The sequence below is a fragment of the Haemaphysalis longicornis genome, unplaced genomic scaffold, assembly GCF_048455015.1.
Source record: "Haemaphysalis longicornis isolate Haplotype H1 unplaced genomic scaffold, Haemaphysalis longicornis Haplotype H1 scaffold_4, whole genome shotgun sequence".
Lineage (NCBI taxonomy): Eukaryota > Metazoa > Arthropoda > Arachnida > Ixodida > Ixodidae > Haemaphysalis > Haemaphysalis longicornis.
This window is the reverse complement of record NW_027526361.1, coordinates 74,476,576-74,504,123: the sequence shown is the minus strand read 5'-3', so window position 1 is coordinate 74,504,123 and position 27,548 is coordinate 74,476,576. Positions and strand designations below refer to the sequence as shown.

The window sequence follows — 27,548 nt, the reverse complement described above, 5'->3', positions numbered from 1 at the left end:
GTTACAATACAGGACTCGAGCAGAGCGACCGCATGGATTCGCTGCTCAAACAGGAATGAATTTTAGCGCTTGGGCAACTTCTATTTTATACCCAAAAGCCGCAACGGTCAAAACACCAACAAGTAACAACACGCCACGAACGTCACAGACACACACAACGCTCTTTCCACAGTTCGTGAGTCATCGGCAGCCTCGGCGCACGTTGAGTCCGAGAGAGGAGAGAGAGTGTCCTTGAAACATGCTGAGACATGCCTCGCCGGGCCGGCAACCGTCGAAGTTTGAAGCGCGTTGAAAGCGAGGCGATTGGGCCGGGCATGTCCAGGCGTGAATGTATGACTCACCGACGTGCTGGCACCTGACGGCTGTGGGGCGCACGTCCGTGAAGCATGCCTGGGCGTGCCGTTGGCAACCTCCGGAGGTGCGTTGCAAAGTGAGGCGTCTGGCCCGGCATGTGGAGACACGAAAGTATGATTCACCGACACGCTGGCGCGTGACGGCAGAAAGGCGCACGTGGTGGCTTCGCCGCCCTGCCGAGGAGTGATGCGGGAAAATACGGCGGCGTTGGCCGATTCGTAACAGCACTCTGTTGCCCTGGTGATCCAGCGGTTGCCATTTCGTCCCACTACATGGCCAACCCAAGTCCATTTCTTTTTCTTCATTTGAACTATATCATCTAATCGAGTTTGCTCGCTGATCCAGGAAGCTCGTTTTCTGTCCCTAAGTGTTACTCCGATCATTATTCGTCCCATGGCCCGTTGAGCCGACCTAAGTCTGGTTTTAGTAAGGCGCCTAGTTTCCGTTCCTTCATATGTCATCACCGGCATTGTCATCACCAGTTGCATTGTTTGTATATTCGCCTTTTGAGTGATTATTTTTACTTCTCATTATTTTGGAGTGTTCGCCGAAAGCGCTCCAGCTTATACCTATACGACGCCGAATTTCTGGCTCGTGATTGGGGTCAGCTCTGATAACCTAAGATAGATATACACTTCTCCTTGCTCCATCGTTTGTTACAGAAGCTGAATCTGAAGAAGCTGAAGAAGCTGAATCTGAAGAAGCTGAAGCTGAATTTTTGGCATGTTTGATCATCGTAACTTTATATTTACTCATATTTATCTGTAGTACGACGACTTTGCTCTGTGATTGTAGTTCCTCAAGCATTGTTTGCATGTGTTCTGCAGTCTCACTCAGGAAGACTATGTCGTCCTCAAACCCCATATGGCTTAAGCATTCCAAGTTAATCCTTAATCCTATGTTTTTCCAGTCAAGGGTTTGTAAAAAAACTCTCCAGACGTGCTGTGAATAGTGTTGGCGACATGGTATCTCCCGGTTTTACGCCCTTTCGGATAAAAAATTTATCGCTTTGCTTGTGGAACGTTATCCTGCCCGTGCACCCTTTATATGTTTTATAAAAGTCTTATGTAGGGGTCCTCTATTCCCTGTTTTTTTAGTACTTCTAGCACGGCTTCGGTGACTACGGATTCAAACGCTTTTTTGTAGTCTATGAATGCGCTGTTAAAGGGTTTAGTTTAACCTGGGGATATTGCTATAGTTTGAGTGACGACATGGATGTGATCCATGGTTGAGTACCCTTTCGTAAACCCAGCCTGCTCTCTAGGTTATTCGAATCCAGGCTGTCACCTATGCGAGCAACTATAACATTGGTAAACAGCTTGTAAACAACTGAGAGTAGGCTGATGGGTATGAAATTATTGAGGTCTTTGGGATCATCTCCCTTCTCATGAACCAGAATAATGTTCAAGCTTTTCCAGGCTATGGACACCTTTTGTGTCTTCAAGCATTCCGAAAATAGTACAGCAAACTTTCCCAGTACGATATCTCTTCCCTTCTTCAGAAGACCCATGGTTGTACTGGCGCAACCTGCAGCTTTTCCTATTTTTCTGACTTTCAGAACCTTTCCAACTTCCTCTTTAGTTACTAGTGGGACATCGCAAGTTGCGTTTGTGCTCTCAGTAGTTTCTCCTGGTCTAACGTCGCTGGCATACAACCAGGTGTAGGATCGTTCTGTTACCTTTATTATCTTGTCGAAGTTTTGCGTAATGTTACCCTCCTCATGACTGAGTGCGTATGTCCTGTATTTGCGGATGGCTATCTTTTTCGTAGTTTCTTTCAAGCTTCCCCATTTTTGAAGCGTTTCATCGATCACTACCGTGTTATATGCACAAATGTCATTTGTCTTACTTCTGTTAATCAATTTCTAAAGCTCGGATCATTCAATCCGTTCCGCCATACTTGCTACCTTTATATTCTTAAATTTGGCAATTAGTTACTTCATTTTCTTAGTTTTCCAGTTTGCTCTCTACCTGTTGCTCCTCCCTCAGCTGCTGCTAATTCACTGAGATAGGCTGTCATTTAGCTTGTATACACTAGCCTCGTTCGCTCATTCAGAAGCGCGAATTTGTTTTGAAGAGTTATTTTAAGCTCCTGCGATGTGGCTCTGACTGACTCCGTGCAGGGTTTCTTAGTTTTCACGAGTTTGTTTCTTTCTCTTTTGAGCTTCACCCTTAGTTTGCATCTAACCATGCTTAGATCGCTGCTCCGAATCTTACTTAGCCCCTCTATGTCTTCCACGATATGTGAGTTGTCAATTTCCTATTGTTTCATTTGTAGAAGAATGTGTTCATCCAGCTCAGGTTATTTCTCTCTGCCAATTCCACCAGTGTATCTCCTCCACTGTTGCGATTGTCTATTCGGAAGTTTCCCACTGAGTTTTCGTTCATTTGCTATTTACCGACCTTTGTGTTGAATTCCCCCATCACAATAGTGAACTCCGTTGTTGCCTTCTTCGTTGCTGATTCCATGCCCTCGTAGAAGCTGTCTACTACTTAGTCATCATAGCTGGTTGTTGGCGCATAGGCCTGTACTATCTTGAACCTGTATCACTTGTATGGCTTGATTACAACAGCCGCAACTCTCTCGCTAACGTTTAAACACTCATCCACGTTTCTGCTATTTCTCTGTCGATTAGACATCCCACCTCGTGTTCATTCTTCGCTTGTGGTGGGATCCGGACAGTTTATCGAACGCCGTTTTATCGAACGCCGTTTTATCGAAGTCGTTTTATCGAACGCCGTTTTATCGAACGCCGTTTTATCGACGGACGTTTTATCGAAGCCGTTTTATCGAAAGTGTTTTTCTCGGCCTTTTCGAGTAACATAATTTGCGATACGTTTTTTTAATTTCCTCCTCGCTATGTGATTTGCAAATCTTGTCTCCACAGCAGGCCTATTTAAAAACATTTATAGTCTGTCTTCTAGTTGACTTTTATTTCCTGCGTGTGTTTTTGTTTGTTTTTGTGATGCGCGAAATATGTCACCAGAATTTTTTGCTGTGTTCATTGCGCAACTGGTACTGCCATAACGAATCTCCTTGTGTCTCTATCCCCTCTGATCCGAAGCATATCACGGCATTGTGGCGTATTGATTAAAATGCCTCGATATGCTTCGTACCTTTTTGTATAAACCGCTTTTGTGTCGACACATAATCTAATTATTTCGCCGCGTATGTTGTACATATGTAAAGCACTTCTTGGCGCTTGAGGGTCCAATGTCAAAAACTTAACTGGAACGCTAGCAAAAGTCTCTCCCGATTTCTGCATTCCTAATTCTTAATGGGATCTGAGTTCAGTTGCTAAGAGGTTACCAAGCCTTGTACTACTGTTCTCGTTGCCTTGCATGAACTAACGAGAAAAACGTTAGGTACAAAATTGTCACCGTACTGCAGGTTGGTTCGTTTTCATCTCCCTCTGGTTGCACCCCAGCATGTCTGCTGGGGTGCATGCTTTTGCCTTTTTATCATAAGGCATAAAAACAGTAAGATCAAAATAGTAAACACTGAAAATGGAGAAATCATGAAGGTCTACTCAAAATACAGCGTCGTGACCCGATTGCCTCTAAATAAAAATGGAAAAATTAAAAAAATGAGAACGAGCAATACTATGGCCCGTGCGATTATACCTGAACAAGGCACACAAAAAACCACAAAATGCGCTGCCTGGTCGGGCGTGTTCCTCCAAGGCCACCACGAAAACGTAAGGTTGGTGAATCAAAAGAGGGGCTAAGAGTGTTGACGCAAAAGTAGAAAATTATACGAAATCCTGTATTTTTTTATTTGAGCATGATTAACAAAAAACGTAAATTGTGGTGGGATGGGCAATTGTCCAGCTGTACTAGCTTACAAGTTTCCCTAGTGCGAGATGACCTCTTACGACTTGTCCTACTTGACGAGTTCACCTATGACGAGTTGGCTGTGACAGGTTCCCTTGTGACGATTCTCCTAGACTCCACCACCTCTGTTGGGGTCTCACTATCACTATCGGAACCCCCCTGTTCCAGTCACATAGCACTAATCTTTCAGAAGTTCTTAGTTCTTGGCCCAACATTTCTCCAGATGCAAACAGTGTGACCCCAAGGTCCGAGTAGGAGTCGCGGGTAAACCACGTGACTAGAACAATTGTGGGGTACAAGACTGGATCACGTAATGATGAACCATGGCGCAAGGGATATATTTTTCAACACTAACCTAAACACGCCGATACACATCTAAAGAATATTGCGCACGGGGTTCGGGTTGGTACTATAGGGGCAAATTTGTAATATAAACACGGGGGTCATACATGCTTGAGTGAAATCAATAAAGACTCAAAAAATAAAAATAATTTAATAAAACAAAGGTTATCGAAAGCACTGTAAAGGCGCGTCAACATATATAGATAGGTTTTTTATGTAATGCACGGCAGAGACAATGTAGGAGGAAGGTTACTGCAGGTTAGGTTAATGCGATGGCCAGTTAAACAAAATAAACCCCGAAAATTACAATGCAAGCCGCAAAACCGCACTTTCGATAAAACGGACGTAGGTGGGTCGATAAAACGGCATTCGATAAAACGGTGTTCGCTAAAACGGGCATTTTTTCGATAAAGCGGCGTTCGATAAAACGGCGTTCGATAAACTGTCTGGGAACCCTTGTGGTACATTGTAGCACAAACTATGCCTGCTAGTGAGCTCCATGAAGCCTTCTCCTGTCTGTCTAACTTTGCTCGACCCTATAATGTCCCACCTTAAAAAGCAAAAACGCCCGTGTGTACGAGATTTCGGCGCACGATAAAGATCCCCAGGTGGTCAAAATTAATCCGGAGCCCTCCGCTACGGCGCGCCTCATCGCCTGCGTTGCGTTGGCGCGTTAAACCCCACAATCAATCAATGTCCCACCTTATGTCGGAGAGCTCCTCTAGTAGTACAGCGAAGCTTCCCTAACTAGAAAACGTTCGGGAGTTGAGCATTGCCAGGGTCAATTTCCAAAGGCGGCCTGTCCGTACCCAGAGATTCGTAGCGCCCTCTGCTGTATCGCTGTTCTGACCACCGCCATAGATAGGCGCTCTACCGCTGCTGAGGACTGAGGTCCGAGAGTTGAGTTGGTCAGTCAAGGGAGGTGGCGGACAACTAGTGCACCCGGGTGGCCAGATCCTTCTCTGGAACAGAACGGGCAGAGTTGGCCCTCAGCTCCATACCAGGAGTCCCGGACTAGGGGCACCTTCTTTTAATAAAGTTATCTCTCTCTCGCTGGTGAGGGAGTGCTGTTTATGTCCTTAAGAGCCTTCCTAGCATGGCTAAACCTTTCTAGTGTAGCCCCTTAGGTTTCCGGGATGACGGTAGCAAGAGAGGTGATGGATGACTTGGGAACAGTTTCTCGCGGATGACGTTGCCGCGCACGCCTGCTTTGATATTGAGCCGGCGTTTTCCGGTTTTGCTTTTTATACGCTAGGATCTGAATGAATAAGCTGAGACGCTCGCTTACTGATGATTACGAGAAGACAGCGCGGTTTACACACGGACACAAGGAAGAGTACTTGACACACACGAGCGCTGACACACAAGTAGTCTTCCTTGTGTCCGTGTGTAAAACGCGCTGTCTTCTCGTAATCATGTTAAACCAACACGCCCAGATAGCCACGTTAGTGCATTTCACTTACTGATGAGATCCACTGGCGTCTGGTCGTTGGAAAGGCAAGCCACTGCCATGGTGCAGGGTACAGCTACAAAAAAAAGAGTAGTCTGAAGCTAAGCTGGTCAAAAAGGCTCTGAAGTTGTATTAGAGTTTTTCATGGCCTTTTTAATATTCTAACCAGAAAAACTGTTTATCGTGCGCTGCGTCAACAACGGGGAGCTTTTGGCAGGGATGCGGAAAAGTTAGGCAAACCCGCGCAGTCCGGAAACCCTGGGCCACGGCAGGGGGCAAGCACTCCGTTTTAGTATATTCTACAGAAGAAAAAAAAAACATTTCAATATCTAGGTAGCCCTTGCCCGGGGTTCACCGCAAGTAGTTGGAGTTTTTTTGTGCGCCCAGGTGTTGTCGAGCTATTGAAATTTCAGCGATTCTACCTGTGTTACCCTGTGCCTTCGTCCTATTCCTAGCCCGGTATGGGCGCGGCGTTTCTGACGTAGCGCTGAACTTTTTTATAGTTCTTTCCCCTTCGTAACTTATTGTCCGGTGCTGCGGAAGGCCTTCGTGAGCTTTTCCAACAATTTTTTGCCCTTGCCTAGCGATTTACTAATCTTTTCAAATTTAACCCCGCTGGCTTTACCGGCTAGGCGTGTGGATACTGCAGGCTGTTCTTATCGCGCTCCGACGAGCGCTATTATACAGCCTTTTCTTGCTTCTGTGTACCTGAGAGGTTCAGCCGAAGGGTGTTTAGCCCATTTCAACTGTTTAAAGGCTTCACCGGGTGAATTACTTGCTTCATCGGCCGCTTTGCCGAATAGGGCTGCAGTGTCGGTATTTGGGATTTGGGCTGCGACTTTACAAAAAGCGCTTAGCAAGCTGATTTAACTTGTGAAACTATTGGAATAGCCCCCCGATAAGGCGAGCATGGCCTTTAAGGGGCCACCTGTCGCGGAAGTTAACCAGGGTTGTTGTACTTGCCATGACACCAAGTGGGGCTCATCGCGGCCACCCCCGCGCCGAATGAAAGAAAACGTCCATATCTTTGACACTATTGGTCCTAGGAGGTTCACATTTGGTACAAAGGGGCTCCAAAACTTAATGAAAAAGGAATGCGAAAGGATGAGAACTTACATGGCAGATTTCCTGTCGCAAACTTTAAAATTAGTGCTATTTCTTCTAAACAGATCCGCGATGACGGGAAGCTTCTCGAAATTATAGATGCAACTTCATTGTTCGATATTTGGCCACCCAATATTAGCGAATAAACACAGAAGACCACCAATTGATGATTGATTGTTTGTTTGATTGATTTATTGGTTCATTGATTGATTGATTAATAGAAGAACACCGATTGATTGATTTATTAATTGATTGGTTGGTTGTGAGGTGTAACGCGCCAAAGCAACACCTATAGCTGGGATATTAGGCGCGCCGTAGGGGGGCTTCCCGATTAACATTGACACCTGGGAATCGTTAAAGTGCGCCGAAATCTCAGCGTTCTCGCTTTTCGCTGTACGATAAAAGCAGCCACTACGGCTGGTGTCGAACCAGCATCCTTTGGCCCAGCAGAGAGCAACACCTTAGCCAGTGAGCCACTGCAGCGGGCCAGAAGACCAATTCCGAAGCTTCACAGGTTCAAAATTCCCAATATATATTTCTGGAAGTTAACGCTGTGCTCTTCCACCACCTTCTTGTAGTAGCGATGGCTAACGATCTGCGGAAGCAGGAAAGCATCAAGTGAAGAATTTCCTTCCTTATTTTGAAAGTTACTTGTTTTCAAATTGTCTGAAATAAAGTAACGTGGGAATTTCATATGGGAAACAAGTTTTTGGCAGCCTGTACCATACCCCAAAAAAGCTTAATTCAATCCATCCTCGACAACAAGGGGACGTCTGCTGCGAGAATGCGTGATTGATAGATATGGGCTATAGCATCCTGGAATTGGAGGGCCACAAAACTAAGGAAAATCAGGACCATACCAACACCGATTTCGCCAGCACGTCGTTGACGGTTTTGGCGCGTGCATAGGTAGCAAACGTAATAACCTCTACCGCTGCTCTTTCGATGCAACAATACCCCATTGCCATTCGTCATAAATGAACACATCAACACAGAGCTTCATTTCATAAAATCGTATCATTCCTTGAGCTCCAATGTCATCATTCCTGGGACGCCATCGGAAAGTAAACAACACAGAATATTATATTACCAATAAAGAGAATGGAAAATTATCGTCAAAATTTAAATAACGCGTAAGATCTGGGCCCAGCATCAAGTAAGATAAAAATAAAATAATTGACATGTGGGTGGGAAACAAATAAAAGATAAAGTGAAAAATTGCCAGTCAATGTCCCGATGCGAGTATTGGTACAATAAATGAAGCGTCAAAATTCTTCCCGCAAACGAAGCCATCAGCCGGCCGCCTCGACAAGCTCTTTCCAGCGGCTATGCGACATCATAAAATCGCAACGGGGATTTTCCATGGCGCTGATCACCGATGTCTCGTTGATGGCGATACGGAAAACGGCCTTGGTCTGCGGTTGGTATCTGGGCCACATATCATCACCTGGTCCGTTCGGAGACCTGAGCAGAATGCACATACGTTTAATTAGGTGGCTATCGTTGGTATCAGGACTCAACCTACACTCTTTGATGAGTTTTAATTTGCTCAGTTTTAGCCGAAATCGTAAAGTCGCTTACAGCTAAACCTATGCCAATTTATGAAAAAATCCAGAACCACGTTGTGGTGCGGTGTACGTGTTTTACCTGTATTGGCAGTGTACCCACAGCAACTATTCTTGAGATCTTGACCTCCTGGTTAATCTACCCGTGGTCGCTCGTCGCTTCCCTCTTCTTCATCGTGGCGTTAAACACACGCATGCAGGCACACACGCAAGCAAGCAGGCGTGCACGCGCACTCACGGAGATGTATATGAAAATATGTGTCAGTAAAAATTCTGGAAAGGTCAAAACAAATATTAAAGAACAAATTTCATAACGTTGGCAAGCCAATAACAATGGTTGCTGACATTTCGGCTCATGCACGAGCTTTTATAGAGGGCGGGTGGACTGACAGGTAATATCTGCCGTCCTAGCCAAATATAACTGCAATTTGTTTAAACTTGGGGATATTAACGAGTACGTTCTACAGCCAACCATTACATGTCTCGATATGCGCATATTGCCTGCGTGAATAAAATCGCGTTTAACGGAAATTTGGCGCACCCAGAAGCTAATGTTTTGTGTTTCATTCCTGAAGAGCTACTGGTGCGACGTTTTGGACGGTGTTTTTCCCGTGAATCTTGAAGGGATTCCGTAGCGACATTGAGGCCGGTGTCTTTCACGTCTAAACACGCGCACATCACCGGTTGCCCGTTTATATGTGCATTTCGGGGAGGGGCTGGGGGGGAGGAAGGATGGGGGCATGCAGCCACAGCCTGGCTTCACGCTCTCATTGATGGCATGTGATCACCGATGACATGGCATTGTGCTGGCGGGAAATTTCAACGAGGACATCTCACGGCCCGATGCGACCTGACTGCTGTTCTCCATGGTCGAGCGGTTTGGGTTGGTGTGTTACACAGACGGTAAGATGCCTGCGATGCGGAAGGGTAACGAACGGCGCCATGTTGGTCCGCTGCAATAAAACTACAGTTATTCCTAGATTTGTTCAGAAACTTGGCTAGACAGCATGTTCAATCTCAAATTACAAACAAACGTGCTGTTTCGTGCACTCTTCCGACTTCGCCCAGCGTCTGTTCAATCTCAAATTACAAACAAACGTGCTGTTTCGTGCACTCTTCCGACTTCGCCCAGCGTCTCGGGTCATACAATCAAGTAGAAGGGCACTGAAGCTTTTTTGCATTGCTGCCCGGGGTTTTGCTAGTAACTTAGGCTGGCATGTATTTCTGGATTTTCCGAATATTCGCGTCCTCGCCATCGGCCTTCACCACACAAGGATGTACTTAATATAGGCAGCCAGAATAATTGTAAATATCGGCGCACAGATGTTTTCGGGCTGACCTAACATAGGTAGTTTCCTTCTGTTCTTTCTAAACGTATTAGCAGATTTCCCGCATTTGTTTTGTACCTTTGTGGTTTGAACATTTGTTCGTTATTATAACAAACAGGCTCTGTTCTGACATTTTGGGGCATTAGCAAGTGTGCTGCTGTCCGGAAGGAGCATCATAGTCGCGCTACAAGGCCCTCCATGATCCGCATGGAATTTACTGAACATGTACGGTGCTCAACACCCTTGTCTATAACACTAAGTTTGACCTAAACTGGTTTTCTCTCAAAACTGCGGACTCAAACTTGTCACAAAAAACGTTGAGGTCAAAATATATGGTCAATACTTCAGAATGACAGTAGTTTTCTTCAAATGTTTTTTCGGCCGAGGCAAGATAAGGCTATAAGTATGAAACCTGTGTTATAGACAAGGGTGATGCCCTCTGTACGAGCAAACTGAGTGATGCTCCTAGAATCATGCACGTGAGCCTGGGTCGGTCGCCTTAAGTCGGTGCTGCCATATGCAGCCTGGCTTCAGCAGCATGAACAAAAATAGGCTCTGAAATACCCAACAAATCCAATTAGCTCGTTACAAATAAATGTTTTTCTTGGTGAGATAAAGATTGATGAAAACAACAAAATAATTTGGCCTTTTAATCCAGACCGATTATAATACACTAATTTCTCCAAGGGCTACAAGGGTGAAGATAATAACCCTCTTTCTTGCATTGATGAGCCCTGTCATAAGAAACGGGATGTTGGCTACTCATGAGGGCCATAAAGAGCGAGATATTTGTCCAGCTTTCTGCCACGTATGCACGGATATGTACCGAGGGGTCTATTGGGCACATGTCGTAATTGATCCTTACATGTTGCAGCCTAGTAGGCCGGCAAAATAATCCACTGTGAGGATTATAAAGTGTCTGAAAGGGGATCCTTTTGCAGATTATTTTGGTGCGAAAGAATCAGGTTTTAGACGTGTGTAATAATCAGGTCTAACGTGTTGCATCGCACACAGCGCGCTCAAAATGTTACAAGCGTCATCAGACTAATAACAATACTGTTAAAACTAAAGCTTTAATTCTACGCGAAGTCCAGTATTCCAGGTTGATTTCAGGGCACCTACTGGTTTTTCAGAAGTTTTTCGAATGCATACCATGTGTACAGTCGGCTGCATAATTTTGCGGGATCTGGAGTGCGTGGTGACGCGGCACAAAACTGCATTGCTGCGCCATCTTTCGCCACAGACGACCGGGTCGAGGCTCACGAAACTTTCTCGCCAGGCGAGTTCTGCGCATTCCTGTCCTTCCTTTGTTATCAGGTATCTCTTGTTAGTCGCTTTTCGGTGGCATGCAGCCGCTGCGGCGCCGCGTAACCATCGACGCGGGTCTGCCTTACTGGTGCAACACATCGCGTAGCTCGCACCCGCTTTTTACGCGGCGATCACAGCGTTCAAAATATATGCTATCCCCCAAGTGATGTTCAGGTCGAACATTGGAGTTATAGAGTGAAGTTATAAGAGAGGTTCTTGCGAGAACTGCGTGCGTTGCCAAAATGGACATAAAGAAGTCGCGTCGTCAAAACTATTATTGCGGCAAAGCCAACTTTCTGGTGACTGTTCTATGGCTTAAAACTATTGCCGATATCTTGGAAAAAAGTCGTACTAAGATTTGCCGCTAGGACGACAAAATGGCAATAAATTATGACCCATCACTACGAATCCCTTCTACCAGCCTCCGCGTAATTAATGACAAACGGGGAACTCTTACATCTATAGCAAATATCCGAGTTCGTACGCAAGGTTTTTCCTGTGATAACGAGAATGAGCACCGGTTGTAAATTGAGGAACACACACTTGAGCTTAGTGTAAAACTAAGTAATATCAGTGCCGTTCCTTACTCAGGAAAAGGATAACCACCGGAGCTGGTTGAAGGGCAAGAAGTGCACGAAACAAACAAGTTTTTTTTTTTTAAATTGCGATTGAACACACTTCCTGGATAATTACCTGAATAAAACTTTGGCCGACTAGAGTTTCATTCCAGCGGACCAATATGGGGCTGTCAGTTTCCCTCCCGGGGAATCCCATGCATGACATCAGTCGGGAATAGCTCAATATTTGCTACTACACCGTGAACTGCGTAATTATATAAAAAGTCAAGGAAACTCGGCGTAATGCTAGAGTCGCCTTAACGGCTAATTGTTAGTGTAAACTCACTAACTGTAAAAAAGACAACTAAGTAAAACATGGCGTAATGTTCCAGGTGTTTTTGCGGCTAAATATGATCTAATTTGTTTTGGATGGTTACGATAAAACAAGAGTTAAAGCTGTTTTCTGTAACCATACACCCGCCGTAGATTGCCATGAATTGACAGCAGACGGGGAACTCTTTAACGTCTACATCTTCAGTGTGACCTAACGGATTATGACAAGTAGTTGAAACTTGGCGTGATAACAGTCATCCCAGCGGCCAATTTTAGAATGACTTTTTTCCAAGATATCTAGATTATATTTTGAGCCACACAGAATTCAATAGAAAGTTGGCTTTGCCGCAATAATACAATTTGTCGACGGGACTTTTTTCTGCCCACCTTGGCAACGCACGCAGTTCTCGACAGAACCTGGCTTATAACTTCAATGTTCGCCCACCACATCACTTGGAAGATAGCATATATTTTCACAACCTTGATCCCTGCGTAAAAAGCGGGTGCGATCTACGCAGACCCGCGGCGACGGTCACGCGGCACCACACCGGCTGCCGCGGGTAGTGCTAGCATGCAACCGGGAAGCGAGTGACAAGAGATGCCTGGTGCCTGTTAACAAAGGAAGGACAGGCATGCCCAAAGCGCGCCTGGAGAGCAAGTTTCGTGAGCCTCAACCCGACCGTCTGTTGCGGAAGGGAGCGCACCAATGCAGTTTTGCGCCTCTCCGCCATGCACTCCAGATTCCGCAATATTTTGCGGCCGATACGACGATGTTCTTGACCACGTTCAACAAGACGGGCTGCTTGGACGGTGACCGCACACAAGCAACACGCAACGACGCGCTCGTAGTACAGTAGGGTGAGGGCGTGCCCACGCGGCATGCTAGCCAATCAGCGTTGAGTTTTCCGCGCCCGATATTTCGGGCTTCAACACAACCCAAAATGAATACCCAAAGAACGACGCCTCTCCTTAACAGAAAATATTCGGGAGGTCATGTGGTTTCAGACAATGTTCAAGTCGATGTTCAATAATCCAAACGTTCCCGCATTCATTTATTCTATTCCAAGCTTTCCTTCATTAAGTATTATCGCCACGTTTCTAAAACTGCAGTACTCTTTCCTGGGCCACTCACCCAGTCTTGGCAAACGTAGCCCACCTCCGCATCAGGTGCCTCGCCTCCGCCAGTACTGCATCGGATACGCTGTGCCCTCCGGAGAGCGCGCTTCCCAACGCGACGAAAGCGTCGAAGTTGTGCGTCGGGTTGCGGTAGAAATCCGTCGCGTTGCGTTCGGACCGCTCGCTGGTAGTTTCGTTGTCTTCATCGCGCGGCAGCACATCCTGCGCCGTTGCCTCGAGCACGTACGCGTACACCCTGCCCCCGCGTCGGGACACCAGGTCGGCCATCGCGCGGGCGGGACACCTCACTTTGGCGTCGCCTAGGAACTGGGCTGCCTGGGCGTACGCGTCCAAGTTCGAGTAGCCGTGACCGCCGAAGTAATACTCCCAGGCGGGGCCCAGCCTGGGCCTCACAAAGAACTGAAGCACAAGGCGCTCCTGGAGGACACGGACAAAGCCACGTGGGAGGTTGCCCATATGAGCCAGGGACCAGTCCTGCGTGAACTCGGCCAGAAAAAACTCGCCCTCGTTGACCATGTGGCCGATTAGTAGGTCTGTGCCCGTCAGCGAAGGCACGAGTTCTTGCGCAGGGTTGTTGTCGGCTTCTCCTTGGTGCGGTGGCATACCAGCGACCAACACTGAACCCTTGCCCAACGGCTCGTAGCTGGGTCCAAACAGCTTGCCGTTCACGCCGTCGAAGAGGTCTAGGCCGCGCAGCAGGTTGACCGGGGACGCCGCTCGAAGGCACTCGATCATTAACCGTATTGAAAATTCAATGTCATGCCAGTCGTCCCTGCGTAATGACTCTTGTGGATTAGCTTGCTCTTTCGGTCCAAGAGTCTTAATGGCTAAAAGTATTGAATCAAAAATGCTATTTGACTACCATGAAATCTATGGCGTATAAAGCGCACTGCATAGTGAAAATGTATTCCTTAGTTAAACCACATGGAGTTCGCTAACCTACGGCCAAAGCTCGTACGCATCCATCATGGGTGGGTATCAAAACAGCGACTTTGTGTTCGATGCTAAGTTGTTGCGGCATGTTTGTTGCCTGATTCTAGTGTATCAAACTCGCTGCTTGTAATGTCCTTATTGACAGTATTCCTATTCTTATTTGAGGGGGATCTACACGCTGTAGCATTCTTATACAGATCTGAACAATCGGTCTACTCTAATACCAAGTGGGATTTCCATCACAGCAGAAGCTCTCTTTCCTTGAACAGCTATTTCGTGAAAAGCTCCATAACAAGGCCACCAGAGTCTTTAGGTGCGTCACTGAAATGCAATTGCGTTAGCGTTTATGCCGGAGACAGGCTTAAAAGTGACTACGTAGTGCTTGAACCAAGACCGCTTTCAGACCATCTGCGCCCACAAAGGACCATAAGCAAAGTCCGTACTCGATCAGCGATTCCTTGGAACGGGCGCAGATAGCCTGCGTGTACTTCCGTATCTCCGACAGGCCCACAAAGGGTGCGTTCTCGCCCGCCTCGAACGGAGCGCCTCCCTGCATGATGACGCGGTTGAACAGCTTGCGACTCTCCGGAAGTAGAAGGTGCAGACCCGCGCTGACGGCACCGCTGTCAATGCCGACGAGTGTGACTGAGGCTCTCGTGCCACCGAACGCGGCCGCGTTCTCGGCGACCCAGGCGAGCGCCGTGTGCTGGTCGCGAAGTCCCTGGTTGCCCGGGGCCTCGAAGAAGGGCGTGGCCAGGAAGCCGAACACGTTGAGGCGGTAGTTGGGCACGAACACGACGACGTCCTCGGCGGCGGCCATGTAGCGGCCGTCGTACAGCGGCTCGTCGTTGGAACCCCGTTGGAACGCGCCTCCGTGAAGGATCACCAGCACCGACCTGAGAGTTGAAGTTGTTGAACGTTAAGTGAGTGGATGAAAAGAAAATGTAGTAGGAGATGCGGGAAAGTCTGCGTGCGAAATTGCGGCTGACGGGGAGATATTGGTGGACACTGGACTAAGGTGTCGTTGGAAGATACTGAGGATTCCCGACTTACAGTGGAACAATCTACTCGAGTTCCGCCAATGCCGATTTTTCTGGCTAGTAAGGCTAGCAATATTTTGCTCCCTGAAGTCTGACATTCACCATAGCTGTGCATGTGCGTGAACAGGTAGGCAATATCGGCATGAACCCCAATGCAACAGGAGCATTCCCATGATGCTAGATGTCTTCTTCATATGTTAACATCCCTCTCAGGGCAGTGCTTCATTTCCTTCATCATAACTAGCTGCACTGCATATTGAACTTCGTAATCCATAACCTTGCACTGAGAACAGCTCCGACTAAGTATTACTGCACATTTTTGAAGTGCATGATTGCTTCTAATGTCTGAGTTTCGAAATCTCCCTCCTAGGCTGGGGATAGCAGCCGCGGAAAGCTCTGACGCGATTAGAGAAATTTCGGAAATACCGCGAAAAGATGAAAGGGCCCCGAGGGCGGCGGCGATTGTAGGGCACAATGGCACATTCCCCAAACTTCCCGGAACATTGTCGTCTTTGTCTCTCATCACATCAACCGTGCTGTCAAATAACTTTTAGAACTCCTTACCTGTGGACAACAAAATATTCCGTTCCTAATATTTATTCCGTAATTCATTCAAATACAGCCAAAACTCGATCTGACTAAAGCAGATCTTAAGAATTTCCTGATATAACGAACAAATTCAGATTCTCCCGCAGGAGCCTATACGGCTCAGTGTTTTTTTAACTCGAGCTAACGAAATAGATTAAGCGCCATTCCCGATTTAACAAAGTATTTCGAGTTTCGCAAGCCCTCACAACACAAGCAAGAAGAAGAAATCGCGCCCAGTTCCTGGAACAGCTTCGTCATCTTAACGAGGTGGCAGCAGATTTAAACTTCCACGACTATCTGAGCGTCGACGCAGACGCAGACACCGACAAGACGGAGGTTTTGAACGATGAAGAAATCCTGCAGTTGGTTTCTGACACACAAGAGGTGTCAGAGGATGGTGATGACCCAGAAACTGCTGAAGCTCCTGTGCCAGCTCCAGGCCAGATGATGGACGCTACTGACTTGCTCAGGCGCTTTGCTGGTACTCACAAAGGAACTCAGGACGCGTTGAACGCGAATGCGTGCTATCTGACCGGCCAATGCTAACGAAGCGCACGCAGGCGAAAACCACAGGCTATTTTTACCAGGAAATGAATTTGTTGCCCCTATAGCGTTTCGTTGTTATTATTTTCACTGCAGACTTTTGGCGCATTGCCAAATTATCGGAAGGCGACCACTACGGCGCCATAATTGCGATGTGATGGTAGCTTCTGGTATGCGCCTCCATATAGACATGGAATGTATGGAATCAAGTGCTCGTAAAATGGCAGTCCTGATTTCCCGAAGTTCTCGATTTAACGAAATAATTCGCGGTTCATGGTAACTTCGTTACATCGGGTTTTAACTGTACTTCTTTTAAGTGCGTACACGACAATAGCTGCACGCGGAACATACTGAATCTTTAATAAACGCGGACTTCATTATATAACAATTAAAATTGTACTTCCTCGCTCTCGAGTATTCATACTTTCTGCCCACCTATTTCGATGATCTCTTAGGAACACAATAGGGGCTTAACTTTTTCGCAGAAAAAATGACCTGACGACAATGTACTGCTAGCTTGTGCAACTGAACTGGCGATGGTACTTATGTTATTTAGGAAATCCCATTGGCACAATTCTGACTACTTCGTGACTGAACTGAACAATGAGAGGTTTCCCATCAGTAAAAAAATGGGCTCTATTCCATACCTTAATTGTTTTTGCGCTTCATCCTGTATACAGTCAAATATCGTTACTACGTACCCCATTTTAAGGAATTTGTCAAATTTACGAATACTTTCAAAATCACCACCCCAGTGCCTATATTTTAAATGTAGAAATATTTCAGAACTACAAATTTCAGTACACCGCATATTTCACAATAATGCACGCAATTTGTTTTCTCCTGTACAGTTAGGAACATCGGTATTACGAACTCGAGTAAAGGAACAGTGCCGCAACTCTGGCCAAACAGGAATCGCCATTTCTGTGTGTGTTCCCCCAAGTGCAGTAGCTATCATCATCACCATGTTGAGTGCCAATTGATAGCACCACCACAAAGCTGTAGTTTATTGTGCAGTAGCCTAGCCAGCCTGACCGCATCTGCCCCTTTTCTCTCTCGTTGCTTTTGATGTCAGCCGGTGGCCGGTCGGTGGGTCGGTCGTTGTTCGCGCTGTTTACGTGTCCGGGCAGGTATTTGTTTGTTGTAAGTGGTCTTGCTGCAAAGTTTCTGCGAGATCCAACGACGAATGCAGCTAGCGGTACAGCCAAGAAGAAAGGAAGAAACTCATCGCCTCGACGCGAACGAGGACGCCTGTGCGTCGCACAAAACAGAAGATGATATATTGCCGAAAATTGATGTTTTAGTGCACATGAACAAAGTCTACACTTTCATCGATATGTGCAATAATGTACCCGGTGAGGCATTGCGCAGAGTGGAATCCGTCGTGTGTGCTGTACTCGCCAGAAGTAAATAAGTTATTTCTTCAAATAAAGCTGCTTTGAAGTGAGGGCAGGAATTTGATGCGGCAGTTTGCTTGTCTGCACACGCGTACACTGCCAAGGTGCGTCACTTTCACTCTTAGGTTTGAGCACTGGCTTATAACCGCGAGATTTTCATTGCAACTATATTTCAAAATAACGAACGATTTTGGGCAGTCCTTCGTGATTCGTTATATCGAGACTTCACTGTACATACACTTTATTTCATTAAAAATCAAACCTGAAATATGTACCACAATTTGCCATTAGAAATTACTATTTGCCTCGTATCCGCCAGAGCCGATCTCCGCGCCGTAAGCAGAATAGTTTATTACAACCCGTCTCTCCTGAAACGCTGCCGTGTGCAGCCCGTCCGTATGATAACATTAGCGCTGGCTGGCCCTAATTGCTCCACGAGAGCGAACGTTGTTTTCGAAACGTGACGGTCGTTTCTTCCGCAGAAGGCTTAATGAAATCTCGCCTGCCAATAGATTATTTTAGCGGGCGAATGCCACACGCTCAGTTTTAGACTAAGTACGTTAGAGCGAGAATTCCGGAACTGAACTTATCTAGGTGAATCTAATCAGTGTTTTGGCGTCTCTAAAAGTACGCGAAATGACTGGAGTTAAGAATGAGCATTACAGGAACTCGTAATGTGCGCTGATGAGTGATATATTTCGTGCGTATTCACCATTTTTATGGACGCATTGATGTAATGTTACCAGTGCGTGCATAACAGCGACCACAGAAGTCATTTTCCGCAACCAGGCGTGCTGCACTGATACTAAGACGTTTAGTGGAGGAAAAAAACGGAGTTTCGAACTTACATTGAGAACATTTCCAAAACATTAAGCCTAGTTGAGTACGGGATATTTTAAACCGTTTTGAGTTTACAATTGTGATGTAATTGGTTTTGAAGCAGTGCGCTAGAACGAGAGTGACGACGTTATCGTGAATTCTTCCGTTATCGCTGATTCTTCCATAAGGAATCAGAAGTTCGTTGTCATGAAGAGAAGCAGTAAAAGAGACACGTTGTTCCCCAAAATGTTTTACAGTTTGTCTAGAGGGGTATCTAGTAGGCTTGATTGAGTAGGGAATGGATGTGATTAAATGGGGAATATTTGAAGGAATTCAAATTCACAGGTGGCATCGTCTTGTTCAGGCAGTCCGCAGATGACGTGCAAAGAACGCTTCCGGAACTATGTACTACGAAAGCCCAATGGAAGTGCATGATTTTCTCGTTGCAGCAGTTAGCTGTTGTAGCTTCTCTTTTTCTTATGTGCCCGTTTTCTTGAATGGCTATCGAATGCGTTTATTGCTGGAACTGACAGACGCCCTGAGCGACGTCACTTGAGCCCGCTCAAGCATCACTGACGTCACTCAAACCTATCCGAACAGAACTGGTGATGTGTGCGATGGATGCGGGGCCGCCTACTAGTTCGGGGTGTTTTACCCCGTCGTCTTCTGTTACAAGTATGGAAGGCGCGTCTATGTCTGCTGCTGCCCGGCTATCGTGCTCTATACTCTTAAAGTGAAGCTTAGCCATCCTCTAAGCTTTTTGGCTTTACAAGCTGATTCTAGCGGGATTCCTCCAGGTTTGCTTATAAGCTGCCTTCGGTATTTTCCGTTCTGATGAATAGAAATGCGCTCTGCCCGGATAAACCAAAGTAGTTTAACCAGAGCGATTTCAGAACAGGTGGGCTTAATAGCCCGAAAACACTGAGAATAGAATGCGGGAACGAACAAAAGAGCGCGCATGTCACACGTGTGACGATCCTCAGAAACAATTTGTAGTTTTTCATAAATGAAGTGTGTACCTAACTATTTCGCGTTCGATTGTACATAAATACAGAATGATGTACCCAGTCTTTAAGGGCAGATGCCCTTGGAGCCATGTGCTCGACGTCCGGAATATACCGTTAGGCTTTAGCCAGTCTAGATCATGTGCCTGACAGTAAACTAATTTATTGCTTGATCATCTGTTCACGGCGTGCCTTCTAAAGACAATCACACAATGGTTACCGGTTTCTGGCGCCCTCTGGTGCGAACACGTTCATGTGCAGGCAGTCCTCATCTCCAACGTAGCCCCGGTCGTTGTCCACGACGGACGCCCGCGTAAGCTGCAGGCAGCGCTCACGAATCCTCTCCGTGGCGTCGCGGTAACCGCGCCACGGTGACGCCTCAGACGGCGCCGAGAAGCGTTGGCCACCTTGCGGAGCGCTCGCGTACGGCACGCCATAGAACACGTTCAAGGGCCTGGGAACACGGTTGTTTCGGACTTCATGAGGATGATGAGGTTTACTCCTCTAAAAAAATCATACGATCCAGGCGGATTTTTAAGCGAGTATACGTTGAAAACGGCGACTTGGTATTTCAGAGTCCGTATTCCGGATGAGTAAAGCGCGAAATTTGACCGAAAGACGAACGAGGACGATAGAGACTAGCACTTGTCCCCATCCTCCTCTTTCGTCGTTCGCCCCCATTTAGTGCTTTACATATCTGGCATTTGCTTCACCTAAAGGGCTCTAATTGGTAACAATAAAAGAAAGGCCAGTTTTAAACGTAACTCAGTGAAACCTAAATGGAACCATATTGGGAGTGCAGAAGTGTACGGTTGATGTGAATTTGAGCTTCCAAAGCTAAATTAAAGTATTTTTTTGTATTTCGTCCTATTATAAAGACCGTAGGGTACCAAAAAATGTTGACCTATCTCGGCAGATTACTGCTCCGAGAAAGTAAATAAACCACTCACAGAAGCATTAATTTAAAACGTAGAAATTTTTAAGTGCGTAAAAATCGATATCACCATGCGGGGCATTTTGCCTCAGTATAATTGTAAGTCACAAATTGTACTTGAAAGCTTGCACTAGTGGTGCAAGGCTGGAGAAACAGCGCATCTGGGGGTCGACCTAGTCTTTCCCCACACTGACAGCGGATCCCAGGAGGCAAAGATCATTCAAGTATGTACAGTGTTTTATTCAGTAGCAATCATCGTCATCCCTTTCGTTGTCGTCGACCGATGGTACAGCCGCGTAGGCCAAATCCTCTTGTAGCGCGTCCTCGCCTCGGTAGACCTCCACTTCTTCAGCTGGTGCGGGGGCCATCTCCACAAGTGGATTGTGAAGGGACGGCGTAACAGATTCGTCGTCGTCGTCTTCGGCGCGGTGGACCCGTGGCGCGCCGGTCGCTGCACGACGACGACTACGAAGGCGGGAGCTCCACATGTGGCGGACGCCCACGCGCAAGCTGTACGACGCCGGATGGTCGCTTCGAAGCACGCACTCACGTGTGGTCGCTATATATATATTTTTGCTAACGCCACTGCTCGAAGGTCCTGCCGGGCGCTTCGCGCCAGGGACGCCGCGCGGTCGCCGCGAAGCATGACATCACGTGCGCTCGAGGTTTTGTGTCTCTGCCGGACGGATTTGTGTCGCTACAGTTAAAACGTCCCTACAGTTAAAAGCAGAGTTTGTCTGCTTCTGCAGCCACCATTCGAGGTCCTCGGAAGTCATGCTCACGTGTATGTGAGTCAATATGACGGGAAACGTTAGCGCTGTGTACCATCTGCCACATTAAAAAGAGGCAATGGAAAGGTCCCTTTTATGGCTTTGGGGGCGCGATTAATTAAACGTCCCTTTTCAATAGTCCTGATCAATTCTGTTTTAACCCTCTGCCCTGGAACGAATGACAGTTTTCGCAATCACCAAGATAGGAAGATTGCCCGGCATTTTACCATCTCAGAGACGCTTCATTTAGATTTTCTCAATTATTTTTGAGTGCTCGCACTATAGGAATGGCGCTGGCAAATTACAGAATTGTCTTCCGCAACAACGCCACAATAAATGAAGCAACCAGGAATAAGGTTAGTGAAAAGCAGTATCATTGATCACAGTTGTTAAAACGCGTTTTTCAGCTTGGCCACTGTTTCTAAAAAGCCGGTCAGTTGAGCTGAGAGCCTTTATGCAAGCATAACGGGATGAGCGGACGCTTAATCTTGCTTTGTTCCGCCAGGTTAAGGATGGACAAGAAAAAAAAAAAAGTCATTCCACACAATGTGATAGCTACCGGAAGTGCAGAGCAGTAATCCGCCATAACGGCCTGTAGCGCCGTTATCCACTCACTGGCACCACACAACGCAGTTCGAATTTCCCGCCTTTGCAGGGCTCGCGTGCCCCCGGCCTGAAACGGCGCCAGCGGGAGTTCTATTCTTTTCCTGCTTGCTTTTCATCTCGCATGTGCCGGCGTTGCACTGCCACTTTTTTCGCTTACTGCCGTAAAAACCAACCCAACAAGCCTTCAAAACTAAATGAACACGGGCGCTGCCGCTTAATTACGTATATTTTGCCTGAAATGTACCTACAGTTTTTTTTGCGCTAAACAACGGAGAGATGTATGACAAGCGCCAGCGGTTCACGAGTTTGGAACGCTTATGAGTGTATAAAGCACTTGGCTTTCAAAGCCTCTCGGTTACGCCGCGACGACAGCCGCTACGAAGGAAAGCCTTGGGGCTCTACTTGCCTACAGAGAGGGAGCTACGAGTTCAAGGCGAGCCCTTAATGTGCTCTGCACTTAAAGTAATGGTTGCATGGCCTATTCACAAAGCCAGAGCTTATAGGCAAGAAGGCTAAGACGGCAAACTGTCCTCGAGTTGGCAATGCTGTCGAACGTCGCAATATACAGGGCGTAGTATATTTTGTACGCAGAGCCTGCAATCATTTTTAGGCCACGCCCAAGTTTTCTGGGCCACAAAAAGACTTAAAGCAAATGTTTTACGTTTAACTATAATTTGATGTCAATAAAAACATTGCTTAATTATATTCAGCACACACACAAAAAAACGAGACACAAAATGAAGTATCATACAGGACAGGCAGCGCTGTCCTCCGCGTTGCTCCCTTTGTTTACCATGTATTTACAAAAGATAACATGTTTTAGCCGTAGTCTTGCTATTATTGGTAGTCCTTTACGCACTGATGACTATTGATGAGTACTTTCTCCAGATTTGTGGATTAAACCTTAAAGGCTGTACGTATAGGTGATCTACAATGCTGTTTTGAGTAAAATAGCGATTGCTCTATGATTTTTCCTTGTACAGTTATGGACAAAAGAAATGCAAACACAAAAAAATGAACCTGCACACGCAGAAACGAAAAATACTGCACGTGGAGGTTTAATAATGGCACGCTATTGGTATATTTCGAAAGCCACATTTACCAATTTTGTTACTATCAATTTGACTTGCATGGAAATAAATCACGCTGTGTGTTCTGGTTCATATTTTCCTGATCGTGTTTCATTTGTCCATGGCTGTTCCCCCAAAAGCGTACCTGTTAAGCACAGTGACACGCAGGCCAGTCACGGCTCCCAGGCTCGTCATGACTGTCACTTCGGAAGACGCGTGAACCGCTTGGGGCGCCTTGCGCGCAAGTGGAGTCAGTAGGTAGAGGAGCAGAACGGCGGCGACCACGGCCAGCAGCACGACCGCTACATGACCGTGGAAATGAAAAAGGGGGCGAATAAACGCATATATTGGCAAGCAGTATTAACAAAACTTGTTGAGCTAGTTGGTTCTTGCTTACTGGAACGAATAAAATGGGCGCTTTGTGTTGTTTGTGTCTACTTCATCTTCGTCTCTTTAGCGCCCCTTTTTATTCATTCCAGTAAGCAGGGTTAGTTGATGGGGGTGGCCCCCGTTTTGACGGCGACAGCAGCCACCCGGGGGACCATGGGAAAACTGAGCCTCCTGGTCTTGGCAGCAGAAAGCCTCCTCCCACTGCGCAGACGTGGTTATTACTGTGTAGGGATCTCTCTGGCATGCTCACATAAGGTGCTGAAGGATGCTGAGGGACCGGAAGGCGGCACAGTTGGATGAAGGGCATATGGCTGGGTTAATTGGGTGGAATTCGGCGGTGTTGGGAGGTGTGTTAGTCTGTAAATGAATTCTGCAGAAATTCAGAGAATTATGTACTAATGCGTACCATTCTTATGTCCGTTGTTTTGCGTGCGAGTTTTTTACAGCCAAAGTTTTTGGTTTTTATCTCCATTTGCGCTATTATAACGGTTAGAACTGGCATATTCGTGAAGTCTGCATTATTGCAGAAATGCCATGCGTTTTACGTTTTGCCATTTTCTGTAATTCCTTAATATTTTTTTTTATTTTTTAGTTTTTCAAAATTATTTCCATTTACGTTATTATAACGATTACATTTTGAACTTTCCCGAAATCTGCATTATTTTGTTTTCGTTTTCCGCCATTTTCGGTACTTATTTTATATTTTTCTTATTCTTTGAGTTTATCAATATTTCATGCGACCAGTTATCCCCCTTTACGGTACTACAGCGATTAAAAGTGGAACTTCCGCGATATGTGCATTTTTCTGGAAATTCACCTTGTTACGCTGTCGTGGCTGTGGGGGTACTCGGCAAGGAAAGCGACGCAGTAAAACGCCATGTAATGTCTGCTTGGCAATCGGACGAGCTTTCCTTTAGGGTACCTCGCTTGGAATGTTGAGCATGACATTTAATGACCCGTTGAAAAATTTGTTTTTTCATAGCGCAAACTTTTGTCTGCAGTCGTTCGGGACCAGTGTAGACGTGTTCGCTTCAAACGTTTGGCGAACAGTAAGAACGCCACTCTTATCGATATCTCGCCTCAGCTAGTTTGAAGAGCGGTACTTGGTAGCCATAACACCGCCGCAAGGACTTCATTGTAATCTCGTTGATATTTACTCAGCTTATCAAACGACCCTCGTAAATGACCCTCAGTCGAGTGGAAGCAACCGGAAGAACGCGTTATGTTACCGCTGTCGATACCGCGTCGTGTGAACGTTGGCACCGTCACCCAATCGGACGTCAAAATATCGCCCGACGCAAAAAATACTGGAGAGGTTGGAACTCTTGTTCGCTAATTGCTGATTTGATGATTGATTGTAGAGGTTAACGCGATGGCGCTTCGCAGGCGATGAGGCACACCGTAGTGGAGGGCTCCGGATTAATTTCGTCCACCTGAACCTGGTGATCTTTAACGTGCGCCGAAATCTCTAACACACGGGCATTTTTGCTTTTAGCCGCCATCAGAAAAGCGGCAGCCGTGGTCGGCAATCGAACCCACGTTCTTGTACTTAGCCGCACAACGCCATAGCCACTCAGCCACTGCGGCGGGTTTGTTCGCTAAGTGCACTGTTGGCAGTAGGTTCACGGCTCGCAGTTCCATGCTAATTCAATGCATTGTACATAAATCAGTACCGTGTGCGTCGCCCGACAAGACACGTGTGTAGGACCTTGCTATATGACATATGCGTGTGTGCTTTTCTTTTTCGGAAGCGAGACACCTTTAGCTTTGTCCTGTAGAGTACATTGGTGACGTGCAGTCTACAGCAAATATTTTGAAGGAACGCCACTCGAACCGACAGTGGAAGGGACCCTGGGGTGAGAGCCCTGATAAAGCTGTTGACATTGCCTTCTGTCCACATATAATCCACGCCAATGCTTACGCCATCCGCATGGCCATTTATGGAGCAATTGAGGAGCAAGTAAGAATGGATCCGGTAGGCTGCCTTGTTGGAGTTTTAGCAATACTTTTTGTCGGGAACACATTCAAGCACACGCCTGCACGCGCGCACACATGCACACACAGATATAAGAGAGGTAGCTTCGAAAACACCTTTCAAATTAATCGCTAAAAAACGATGACAAAAGTAAGCTTAAAGAAAAGTTTCTCTTCACATATTTTATGGTTTTCAAAAGTTAGGACCGAATGCTGAGCATTATGATGCAGTTTCCAAATCGCGACTACCTGCCTATTTTTTATTCTATAAGGCACGTTCTGGAGTTGCATGCAATACAGGAGGGAATTGGAATACGTGTAGCAGCAAAAAGTGGCACATTCGCTGGCTTCTAGCCCGACTACGTAAACGAACTTTTACCAGCACAAAGTTGTCATATATGGGTATTCGGAAGTGATGCATCACGCTACCCTTACCAGCAGCTCGCGGTTTCGAAGTATCTTTGGTGTATTTACTCTAATGTGAATGAGACAAAACCTACGAGGACATATCATAAGGTGCGGTCACCGGAAACAGGCTAATGTGTGGCTAACAGTGATAGCGAGCACTAATGCCTTTTGCGTAGTTTTTAATAGCACTAGAGGCGGCAATCATTCGTCAGCGGACTTACCGAAGAGGGTGCAGACACCTCTTGTACCACACATGATAAACCACTTGTTCGCCTGCAGATTCTTTCCGGTTTTTGCTAGCGGCGTTCAACGTTACCGTCCGTTTCACTGAAGCAGCTTCTTCTTCTGTGTCCCTCGCGCGTTCATAGCTCGAGCTTGTGTGCAACGAATTTAATGCTAGCAATGACAATTGGTCTGTACCATATACAACTGTGCCAGCTCAGCTTTTTGTAGGTATCTCACATTTAAATTTTTGTTTTGAGCATTAAAGCCACACGAAGGCGAAGACGTGTCGTTCGATAGAACCTTTAGCTTTGTGCCGAAGGCTAAAGGTTCCAAGGTCATTTTTTGGTTATGTTCCTGCAGCTGTAACTATAAAATAAGGCTCCGTGAATGCAAGAATATAATTTAGTTTTATTTCGACAGTATGTTTTATGACATAAAGCCTAAATTACATGTATACATTGGCCCCCGCGAAACGGCAACTAACATATAAACATGTACTGTAGGCATTATGGCTTAATGCATAATATCAGGATTTAGGAAAGAAAAATAAAGAAAGAAAATGCAGAAATTGTAATGTGGGAATGGCCGTATATGGCATAAATATTTGGTTCGCCCGGTCTTTTGCGTCCATTAACCTGTGAAAACTGCTGCAACGCATGCTGCCAACGTGACTTCAGTGGTGGACGGACACTTTCAGGTGGTACCACCAGGCCCAGATTGGGCATGTGCCCCGTCTGGGCACCGAGGATGGGCCTGACCACTTCTCGTGTGATCGGCCACCTGACCACTTGGCGGCCGATCACACGAAAAACGAACAGTGGACATTTATGGACAGACAACGCTAGCCACGTTGCCACCTTGAAAACTCTCCAAGGCCTCGTCCTCCCGGACCAGGTTTGCTCTTTCCTCCGGAACTTCCTCAGAAAAAAGATCCTTTATGGTGCGCATTGTTCGGACAAGTTATGGTCACTTTACGCCTGTCCGCGGAGTGCTTCAGGGGTCGGTGATCTCACCCTTCCTTTTTACATAATTGTTACCGCTTGCCTGGCATCTCGGCTTTATGTTTGACATGCACTTTAGGATGTACGCGGATGGCGTTAAAGTGTGGACTGTTTACACAGACGTGACTGGGCAAATCGCGTGCCTCCAACCAGCCTTACCTAACACAGAAATGGTGTGAATACGCTGGACTGACACTTTCCATCGAAAAGACAGCTATCCTGCCTGTGGCCAGCACTTGGTGTCGTCACGGACTGGAGGTGCCTCCGATCGCATCACAAGTCTGCGGCCGACCTGTATGCGCTGCGACCTCACTTCGCGTGCTGAGATTAGAAATTTCCGTGTATGGGTCAGCATCTATGTGGCTACGTTCTGCTCGCCAAAAACCGGGACGGAGGCCCCACTTCATCCGATGCATCTGTTCCAAAATTGCCCGTCTATTGCTGCAATCTGTGCTCCAGCCTCGGCTTGTTTCTCAAGCGCAATTCCAACACCTGAACCAGGCGGAGTGGGCCATGCTTGAGGCAGTTAACCTAG

General features: G+C 46.6%; 1 protein-coding gene across 1 annotated transcript; it reads right to left on the bottom strand.

Moving 5' to 3' along the window:
• Window positions 1–8,308: 8,308 nt before the first annotated feature.
• Window positions 8,309–27,063, bottom strand: LOC144179796 (acetylcholinesterase-like). The gene is made up of 6 exons (XM_077708231.1): window positions 27,057–27,063; window positions 23,161–23,317; window positions 19,856–20,089; window positions 14,688–15,140; window positions 13,307–14,083; window positions 8,309–8,547 (listed from the first exon to the last, which is right to left on the bottom strand). Exons 1-6 carry the CDS (start codon window positions 27,061–27,063, stop codon window positions 8,376–8,378), a joined length of 1,800 nt encoding a protein of 599 aa, XP_077564357.1. The 3' UTR covers window positions 8,309–8,375.
• Between the last annotated feature and the right edge of the window lie 485 nt (window positions 27,064–27,548).